Source organism: Eleutherodactylus coqui, chromosome 5 (assembly GCF_035609145.1).
Source record: "Eleutherodactylus coqui strain aEleCoq1 chromosome 5, aEleCoq1.hap1, whole genome shotgun sequence".
NCBI lineage: Eukaryota > Metazoa > Chordata > Amphibia > Anura > Eleutherodactylidae > Eleutherodactylus > Eleutherodactylus coqui.
In genome coordinates this window covers 242,521,703-242,532,485 of record NC_089841.1, presented here as the reverse complement: position 1 = coordinate 242,532,485, position 10,783 = coordinate 242,521,703, and the positions used below count along the sequence as shown (strand labels likewise).

Sequence of the window (10,783 nt, the reverse complement as noted above, 5' to 3'; positions counted from 1 at the left end):
AGAGATCCGTATACAAACAAATACCATCTGCCCGTGTAGGAAGGCATTGTATGCACACATTCCACATCCCATTCTTCATCATTGAATTTCAGGCTGTTTTTTCTCTTTCTGTGCTGCAAACTGAGATCAGTGTTAAAGGATAAACTCCAGTCCCTTTTGTTTCCTACTGGCTTACAGACATAAAGAGGAGGAGGAGAATGAATGGGATCTCCTCCCTTGTATAATATTTACTAGAAGGACCGGTGACATGAGACGAGCGCTAGAAGGGCTGATTGAAAGCGTTCATCTGTGACGGGGCTTGGTGAGTATTCGCTTGTATTACTGCAGGATCTTTCTATCCGCCGTCTTCATATTTCAGAGTCATAGAAGCGATGTAGCAGCACATTTCCCGAGTCGTAGCAAGCAGCATTCTTCATTCTCCTTGCAGTGATGCACGCCGCGATTATGTACGCAGTGTGATGAAGCAGGGAGTTATATCGTGTTCAGTGTGACAAGTCACCATTTGTATCCCAGCTGCAGTCAGAGCATCATGGGCGGCACAATATTATTTAGGAATCACACAAGGCAAGATAGATTCCTCTCCGAGCGTGACAGAGAAAACTGCAATGAATTACCACCTTCTGAATCTACAGTATAATGGTTTATAGAGATACTATGTAGGTCACCAGGCGTCTCCGATGGGCAGATAGGTTACAATGTATCAGTTCTGGTGAGATGTTTACCAGGATGTGGTTGACTTTCCTCCTTCCACGTACAAACGTCTGGTGAACCATACACAAGGTCATATACGTTTTTTTTCTTACTAAGAAAACTTTCCTGTTTCTATACTTTTAGGGTGGCTTCAACGTATTTAACGCTCTGAAGAAGTCTTTTTCTGCACATGTATTGGCATGGTCTACTGTATTTTTGGTGTCCGTTTCTCTTTTTAATCCGCTCTCCTATTTAAAGGGGTTGTCTCGCGAAAGCAAGTGGGGTTCAGCACTTCTGTATGGCCATATTAATGCACTTTGTAATATACATCGTGCATTAAATATTGGCCATACAGAAGTTATTCACTTACCTTCCCTGCGCTGGCATCCACGTCTCCATGGCTCCGTCTAACTTCAGCGGCTAATCGCCCGATTAGACGCGCTTGCGCAGAAGGGTCTTCTGCCTTCGGCTCGGTCTGGCACGAGCGGCGTTCTGGCTCCGCCCCCTTCTACGCGTCATCTCGTAGCTCCGCCCCATCACGTGTGCCGATTCCAGCCTCCTGATTGGCTGGAATCGGCACACGTGACGGGGCGGAGCTACGGAGCTTGTTGACCACTAGACACCTCTACGACGCAGAGAAGAGATTTTACCCCGTTACCAGAGTCTTAGAGGGGCGCATTATTGGAATATGAGGTGGTTGTATCAAGGAATTTCCCAGCACCATTTTGACAAGACTGTTAGGATGTGTTGGGACCATTGGATGGGCCACACAAGGTGACCGGGCTCAGGATGCCCTCTACAGACCACTAGTAGAGAGGAGCGTCTGACCAGACTGTTAGGAGGTGTTGAGACCAGTGGATGTGTGAAGTCACACAAGGTGACCAGGCTCAGGACGCCCCCTACAGACCACCAGTAGAGGGAGCATCTGACCAGACTGTTAGGAGGTGTTGAGACCAGTGGATGTGTGAAGTCACACAAGGTGACCAGGCTCAGGAACCCCCCCTACAGACCACCAGTAGAGAGGATCGTATGATCATCCTACAAACACGAGCAGCTCCAACTGATTCATTGTCCACCATCCACAGACAGGTGGCACCATCATTACAGGTGTTTCAGATGCTTGTCTGAAGGACATTTGGTCTCATTTGGCACCCAATACGTGTATTACCTTTGACATCCATCCCCCATTGCTGATTTGCAGTGGTGTCATGAGCAATGAAACTGCGCTGCTTTGGAGTGGAACTAGGTTGTCTTCAGTGATGAATCCAGGTTTAGTTTGGGCGAAGGCTATGCTCGTATCTGGAAACCTAGAGGTGAGTGCCTCAATCCTGCCTTTACTGTGAGATGCATACTGCCCCCCCTGCTGTTGTGATGGTCAGCAGGGCCATCGCACACAAGAGTCGTTCCCCCCTAGTAGTGGTACGAGGGGCAATAATAGCTCAGCAATATGTTCAGGACATCCTGCTTCAAGGGCAGGGCTTCCGAAAACCATTTTCCAGGAGTAAAATGATCAGCTGTGCGCTGCTAGGGTGTCACAGGAATGTCGCTGCAACATTACCACACTTACGTGCCCTGCCCTGGTTGCCAGATTTATTGCCAATAGAACATGTATGGGGCTATCTGAGATGCCAACTTTAACTTCCTATGAGTTTGCATGATCTAGAGTCTCAGTTACAACAAATGTGGACCGATATAGCAGGAGGATACCATACTGAACCTGTAAACAGGGCACTAGAGTCTCGATGCTCCCTGTATCACATCTTGTATCCAAGCTAGAGGCGGTACAACAGGGTACTAGAACCTCCATGCCCCCCATATCACATCTTGTATCCAAGCTAGAGGTGGTACAACAGGGTACTAAAGCCTCCATGCCCCCCATATCACATCTTGTATCCAAGCTAGAGGCGGTACAACAGGGCACTAGAGCCTCCATGCTCGCCTGTATCACATCTTGTATTCAAGCTAGAGGCGGTACAACAGGGTACTAGAGCCTCCATGCCCCCGTATCACATCTTGTATCCAAGCCAGAGGCAGTACACCAGGGTAATAAAGCCTCCATGCCCCCCGTATCACATCTTGTATCCAAGCTAGAGGCAGTACAACAGGGTACTAGAGCCACCATGCCCCTGTATCACATCTTGTATCCAAGCCAAAGGCAGTACAACAGGGTAATAAAGCCTTCATGCCCCCCCCCCCGTATCACATCTTGTATCCAAGCTAGAGGCAGTACAACAGGGTTATAGAGCCTCCATGCCCACCCGTATCACATCTTGTATCCAAGCCAGAGGCAGTACACCAGGGTAATAAAGCCTCTATGCACACCCGTATCACATCTTATATCCAACTTACAACAGGTACTCGAGCCTCCCTACAAGGTCAGTTCTCCACAATACATGATCCTTTTGCTCTGATACTGTAATCACTTATATCAATGTTACAACCACATATAGAGAGTTTCATTCTCTTCCGACAACTCCTTCCAGGGGGAGGGATTTTTTTTGACAATGAGCGTACATTACTCACCATCTTTAGCACTTAGGTTTTTTTTTTGGTTTGTCTGTAAATTTTGGTTGTTCTTGCACTAAACTGTCCAGAAAAATTAAGGATCGGTAACGCTGAACACAATCCAATTTGCATCATTTGCACTAAGATAAATCTTCACCTACATAAGGCTAGAGAGATTAAATGCATTGTATTATTGATATTGCTGAATGTAAAATACTATAAATTACCATTTAGAGGGATGTAGAGTCTGTGCCATAGGGAGAGGGCTTGTTGGCACACTCTTCAATCTTAGCTTCTTGTTCTCTGGAATGAAGAAGTTACGAATAAACAGTAACTGCAGTGATATGAAATAATGTGACTGATTCTGCAGTCATATTCCATAGTTTGACCTTAGTGCACCACCTAGTGGCAGCAAAGATCTAAATATTGTACTTCTCATATAACAAGAGATGTTGTTCCCCTAGTAGTACCTACGTCTGACCATTGAAGAATAGCTCATGAAAGCAAAGCTTTTCCTTAAAAGTGGTTGTCCGGCGGGATATTACAAAGAACAGACACAGAGGATGCTTCATAGAAAATAATGAAGCAAGGTATACTCACCTATTGCATGCCCCGCTGCTCCAGTCCCCCAGTTCTCTGCTCACTGCTGGATGGAGTGTTCACATGCCCATCTAAATGTATGACCGCTCCAGCCAATCACTGGCCTCAGTGGTCCCACACATTTTTTATGGCATATGGGCAATTAATATTGATACCTAATAAATCACGACCAGCTCCAACTTTGCATCACAAATAACCACAAATGTCCAATATATGAGGTAAGTAAATATGTAAATACTTTAAACCTGCCTAAACATGTAAAGTAGAAAATCAGAAACCTCTCACTAGTCTAAAGATGAATTCCAAGATCTCACGGTAGATCTTGACGATCCCAATCCTGAAGCCTTATTTGTATCAATCAGTATTCTAACAGCACATGAACATTTTTTGAGGACCTGTCATCCAGCAGGGACATTATTTGGATCTCTGTAATAGGGACTCTTTACAGGGTCTCTCTTGTCAGGGCAGCTACCCCGTCATTGTATGGCATAATAGTCTATAGGGAACAATAGGGTTAGATTTTGTACCCCCATTTTGTTCCTTTCACTGTACTGATGGAATACAGCTTGATTCAAATCAGGGCTCCAGAATTGGGATCCTCAAGTGCCACCATTTGATCTTGGGATTCATATATAGTCTGTTAGGCCAAAAATATATATATGTCCATCCGGTTTAGCATATTTCCCTCCCTTACCGTAAAATAAATTCCTTCTTGACTGCATCTTCGAAATGATGGGATTGTTCTGATTTTATACTTTACACATGTCTAGGGAGGTGGGGGGAAGTATTGACATTTGTACTTACCTTATACATTGGACACGTGGTTATTTGTGAGGTGGGGTATAATAATACTTTATTTATCATCCATGGTAATATATACCCAATAAATGTTAGGTGGTAATGTCATAGGCGGTTCACCAATTTTGGTAAGTAATCTATTGCTGGTGATTAATTGGACACTGTTATTTAAGGTCCCATTCTTTTTGGGCAAAACCACCCATGGCACCTGGGTAGAGCAGCATTGTGTCTAGTAAACAGCTGAAGGGACCATGACATGCTTTGTGCTAGCAATTGGATTGGGGGGCTCCATTAGTTCTAATGATATTATATCATTTGTATTGTTTAGAAAACCCATATGTTATTATCGAACATGTATATTGGGTAAAAAGGATCCATGCTTATTCCAAAAAGGAAGGGTGGCCTCTGCAACGAGTACTAGGCACGAAAAGTAGCTCATATTGCAGTAGACAGAATTTTCTGACGATGTTCACATTCACCTTTGTCATTAACAACTAATCTTTTCGACTAATAATAAGCTGTAATCAATGATGTATTTCTTTTCTAGTAAAGCCATGCTCCGTTTCCAGGCTCGCTGCCATGTTCCAACTTTCCGCAATTTCGTAGCTCATTATTCTGTAACACAAGTAGAGAAGCCTTTGGATAAAGTGCATTACACAAAACTGTTCATAAACAATGAATGGCATAACGCAGTCAGTGGGAAGACGTTTCCAACGGTGGACCCATCTACTGGAGCAATCATTACTCAGGTTGCAGAAGCGGACAAGGCTGATGTGGATCTCGCAGTTGAGGCTGCAAAGCAAGCCTTTAAGCTGGGGTCCCCCTGGCGCTGCATGGATGCGTCACAGAGAGGTCAGCTTTTGAATCGTCTTGCAGATCTTATAGAAAGAGATCGGGTGTACTTGGCCTCCTTGGAAACCCTAGACAATGGTAAACCCGTCTTGATGTCTTATAATATGGATGTTGGTGAAACAATCAAGATTTATAGGTATTTTGCAGGATTTGCAGACAAATGGCATGGAAAGACTATCCCAATGGATGGAAATTACTTTTGCTATACCAGGCATGAACCGGTTGGCGTTTGTGGTCAAATCATTCCATGGAACTTTCCATTGGTAATGCAGAGCTGGAAACTTGCACCGGCACTAGCCACTGGGAACACAGTTGTCATGAAAGTTGCTGAGCAGACACCACTTTCTGCTCTATACATAGCATCCTTAATAAAGGAAGCAGGATTCCCTCCTGGTGTGGTGAACATCTTAACCGGCTATGGGCCTACCGCAGGAGCAGCAATAGCAAGACACATGGATGTTGATAAAATTGCTTTTACAGGTTCCACCAAAGTTGGCTGCTTAATTCAACAAGCCGCTGGGGAATCCAACCTAAAAAGAGTAACACTGGAACTTGGTGGGAAAAGCCCATGTATAGTCCTGGCAGATGCAGACTTGGACCAAGCAGTGAATCACTGTCACGAAGCTCTGTTTTTTAATATGGGTCAGTGCTGCTCCGCGGGCTCCAGAACCTATGTTGAAGAATGTATTTATGATGAATTTTTAGAACGAACCATTGAAAAGGCAAAAGCAAGAAAAATCGGAGATCCCTTTCAATTAGAAACAGAACATGGGCCGCAAATAGATAGGAAACAATTTGACAAAATTTTTGACTATATTGAAAGTGGAAAAAAAGAAGGAGCTAAACTAATGTGTGGTGGGGAGCGCCACGGCAATGAAGGCTTTTATATAAAGCCAACAGTCTTTGCTGATGTCCAGGATGACATGAGGATTGCAAAGGAAGAAATATTTGGCCCGGTACAACCAGTACTTAAATTTCGAAAGATGGGAGAAGCTATTGAAAGAGCAAATAACTCCAGATATGGATTGGCAGCCGGTATATTCACTAAAGACTTAGACAAGGCAATGCACTTCATTCAAGCATTACAAGCCGGTACAGTGTGGGTCAATACGTATAATATGGTGGGCTGTCAAACACCATTTGGTGGCTATAAAATGTCAGGAAATGGAAGAGAACTTGGAGAAGATGGACTTAAAGCTTATACAGAAGTGAAATGCGTGACAATAAAAGTCCCGCAAAAGAATTCTTAGCTATTTCAAAGTCTAGAAAGAGTATAAAGAAAGGTGAAAAAATGTGTGTAAAAACCTAAAAGTCATAAAAATAATTGAGACTAAATGAAAGATGTAAAAACTATAATTGTATGGGCTTCTATACTTTACCTCAGTGTGCTTCTGGGTTTATACACAGGCAGGCAATGGATTTTCTTCTTATGGATTTATAAAGAATTTGTAGAATAAATAGTGATACATTCCAACATGTATCATATTGTAGAGTTAAAAGGAATAAAGCTTAGGGCACCTTTTCGCATTGTGTCTTTCCTCTGTAAGGGTGGTTTCACATCTGCACTCGGCATTCTGATTTCTTTCTCCGAAATGGGAATCCCAATGGCCGAACGGACAAAACCGAACAGTGCCGGGTGGCCCCCTTGACTATAATGGGGTCAGACCGCTTTTCGCCCATCTGTCCAGCTTTTGAACAGAAGAAAAAGTGCTGTATCGGAGGTTCTGACGCAGATGTGAAGCCGCCCTAAACTATTTTGCATGCTTATAATAAAAGATCCTTTATATACAGTACATGTAGACTTTTATAAATCCTACATATGTACAATCACTGTAACATTCAGATTGTTGTAAGGAAATAAAATCATTTGGAAAAGATTAAGGGACCTTCCACACAGGAAGGAATTACGCCGCAGGACACAGCCAAAGCTGCTGTTGTGGAATTCCACATGAAATTCCGCAAGTCGAACTGTGGATTTTGATACAGAATTGCAGGCAGGTTTTAAGCCCTTTTCAATTACGCATCAAAATCCGGAGGTAGCCTGCAGATTTTGGTGAGAAATTTACTGCCGCAAATTATGAGTTGTGGTGATTAGATGGACGGTCTTGTCACCGGAGGCCCTAAAAGTGGTTCCCCCCTTGGCCTATAAAAGGCTCTCGGAGGCTCCTTGTGTGTAGTGACCTCCTCTTCTACTTGTGTAGAGCTTGTTGACCACTAGATGCCTCTCCGACACAGAGAAGAGATTTCACCCCGTTACCAGAGTCTGAGAGGGGCGCATTATTGGGATGTGAGGAACTGTATGGTCGTATCAACGAATTGTCCCCCACCGGGCGTTCTGACCAGACTGTTAGAAGGTGTTGGGGCCAGTGGATGTGTGAGGGCACACAAGGTGACCGGGTTCAGGACGCCCCCGACAGACCACCAGTAGACAGGAGCGTCTGACCCAGACTGTTATGGGGTGTTGGGACCAGTGGATGTGTGAGGGCACACAAGGTGACCAGGCTCTGGACCCCCAACAGACCACCAGAAGAGAGGAGCGTCTGACCAGACTGTTATGGGGTGTTGGGACCAGTGGATGTGTGAGAGCATACAAGGTGACCGGGCTCAGGATGCCCCCTACAGACCACCAGAAGAGAGGAGCGTCTGACCAGACTGTTATGGGGTGTTGGGACCAGTGGATGTGTGAGAGCATACAAGGTGACCGGGCTCAGGATGCCCCCTACAGACCACCAGAAGAGAGGAGCGTCTGACCAGACTGTTATGGGGTGTTGGGACCAGTGGATGTGTGAGAGCATACAAGGTGACCGGGCTCAGGATGCCCCCTACAGACCACCAGAAGAGAGGAGCGTCTGACCAGACTGTTATGGGGTGTTGGGACCAGTGGATGTGTGAGGGCACACAAGGTGACTGGGCTCAGGATGCCCCCAACAGACCACCAGTAGACAGGAGCGTCTGACCAGACTGTTAGGAGGTGATGGGACTAGTGGATGTACAAGGGCACACAAGGTGACCAGGCTCAGGACGCCCCCTACAGACCACCAGTAGAGAGGAGTGCCTGACCAGACTGTTAGGAGGTGTTAGGATCAGTGGATGGGGGCACACAAGGTGACCGGGCTCAGGACCCCCCCTACAGACCACCAGTAGAGAGGACCATCTGATAAGCACAAGCAAGTCCAACTATTTTGTTGTCCACTATCCAGATGGCACCATTCTGACAACTCCTTCTAGGTGCTTGATTTTGTGACAATGAGTGTAGAAACAATTTAAGGGAATCTAATTACATCACATTGCTCTTCTGTACATTCTGCCTACTATTTCTGAACACATAAGAAATGTATATTCTAAACCTTTTTCTTATCATAGCAATATTCAAATATTTTACCAATAGGTCACACTGGCATGATGTAAAACAACTACTGACAATTGCTGGTTACTAATAGGTGTGTTCAAATGATAAACACATGATGAATGTCTTTTCATATATATTGTAGATGCATTGTAGTCAAAGATGGTTTATGTACAGATGTTTTAGAATGTTTCCTTAAATACTGGGTGCCCCCCCCCCCTTTCAAATAAACAAAACACTCCTAATTCCATTACACCACCATAGGCTATAAGGGGCTTTTCAGTTGGGTCACTTCGATAGCACATATAAGATGTTCTGATGTATGTATGGCGGCTACCCACTGATTATGTTTGTAAGAACAAAGATGTATGTAATAAGAGGAGAGGTAGGATGATTCGAGAGGGGCTACTCCAAAATGATATGTAATCAAAGCAGAAGGGACTCATAGTTGTGCTCCGAAACCACAACCAGACTACCCAACAGATCTCAGAATTACTTAATGTCATACTTTCGAACTCATATTCCTGGCAGATACAATTAGTACAGACAGAAGGCAGAATGCTTTAGGGGTTATTGCACATATTAAATGAAAGACTGTTACAATTAATTTAGCAGAAGTGGAGATTTAAAGGGAACCTGTCACCAGCTTAAAGCATCATAGACTAACTGATTGAGTTTCTCTGACCAGTATCACACTCACCTGCGTATATACGGCCTAACACACACACAGAGGATCTGGATAAATCATGGGCTTGGGCAGAAAAGTGGCAAATGAGGGGTAACACTGATAAATGTAAGTTTATGCACATGGGCAGCGGAAATACCGTGTTTCCCCGAAATTGAATCCTGTCTTATATTAATTTTTGCCCCATAGCATAGGGTCATATTTTTTTGGAACATCTCTTATTAATACTTACCTAGCAGGCGCTGTCTGGGTCCCTCCTGCTGGTCTGCGAAGTTCCGTAGCTCTCCCGGGCTTCCAGCACTCCTCAGCCACCAACAGAACATCACTTTCTAGTTGGGGCGCTCATAAATCCCAGCCGTCATGTTGGTTCAGCGAGCGCTGCATTGATTGGCTGAGAGTAGCGCTTGCTGGCCAATCAGAGCCGTAATTTCCCGGAGGCCGGATTTATGAAGGCAGCCGATGAGTGCAGGAAGCCCGGCAGAGCTACGGAACTTCGCAGACCAGTGGGAGGGATCCGGATCGTGCATTCTAGGTAATGTATTAAAAAAATTTTTCAATGTAATGTAGCCAGAGCTTATTTTCGGGTAGGGCTTACATTTCAAGCCTCCCTAAAAGTAGCCACAAATCAGGGTAGGTCTTATTTTTGGGGAAACCGCTGGGGACCATGGAAAAGGACTTAGCGGTTTTAGTTAACTGTAAACTTAACTGGAGCAATCTATTGAAAGGGGTGAGTTCTCCCTTAATGGAAGTGTTCAAACAAAGCCTGGACAAATATCTGCCTGGGATGACTTAGTGATCCTGCACTGAGCAGGGGGTCGGACCCGATGACCCTGGAGGTCCCTTCCAACTATACCATTCTATAATTCTATGAATTTTTTTTTTTGTGTGTGTGTGGGGGAGAACTAATACCTTATGGGTGCACAAAGGTGGCAATATTACCTTAAGGGGCACTACTACCTCCTAGGGCACAAAGAAGGCATAATTATCTTGTGGCGGCACTATCACCTTATGTTGGTCAGCACTATAACCACAGGGCACTATGGGAACATTCTAACCTGGGGGGGGGGGGGTACAATGGAGTATTACTACCGCATAAAGAAAGGAAATACAACTGTTGACCACTAAGCAGACATTATCACTAGGTGTGACTTCACCTTGAGGTTGGTCCTTGTTAGATGCAATTAACCCAATATTGTGTCTCATTAAGACCAATGTTTTTTAGTTATGAAACTTTATTAAACTAGTTTTTGATCTATTTGAAAGATTGTACAAAAACATCATAAGAATGATAGAAAACTATTTCTACA

At 44.5% G+C, this 10,783-nt stretch overlaps 1 protein-coding gene across 1 annotated transcript; it reads left to right on the top strand.

The window, feature by feature from the left end:
* The first annotated feature begins 241 nt into the window (after window positions 1–241).
* On the top strand, window positions 242–6,725 carry ALDH1B1 (aldehyde dehydrogenase 1 family member B1). Its single transcript, XM_066602019.1, has 2 exons — window positions 242–301; window positions 5,141–6,725. The coding sequence occupies exon 2, from the start codon at window positions 5,148–5,150 to the stop codon at window positions 6,693–6,695; it is 1,548 nt and encodes a 515-aa protein (XP_066458116.1). The 5' UTR covers window positions 242–301; window positions 5,141–5,147; the 3' UTR covers window positions 6,696–6,725.
* The last annotated feature ends 4,058 nt before the right edge of the window (window positions 6,726–10,783 follow it).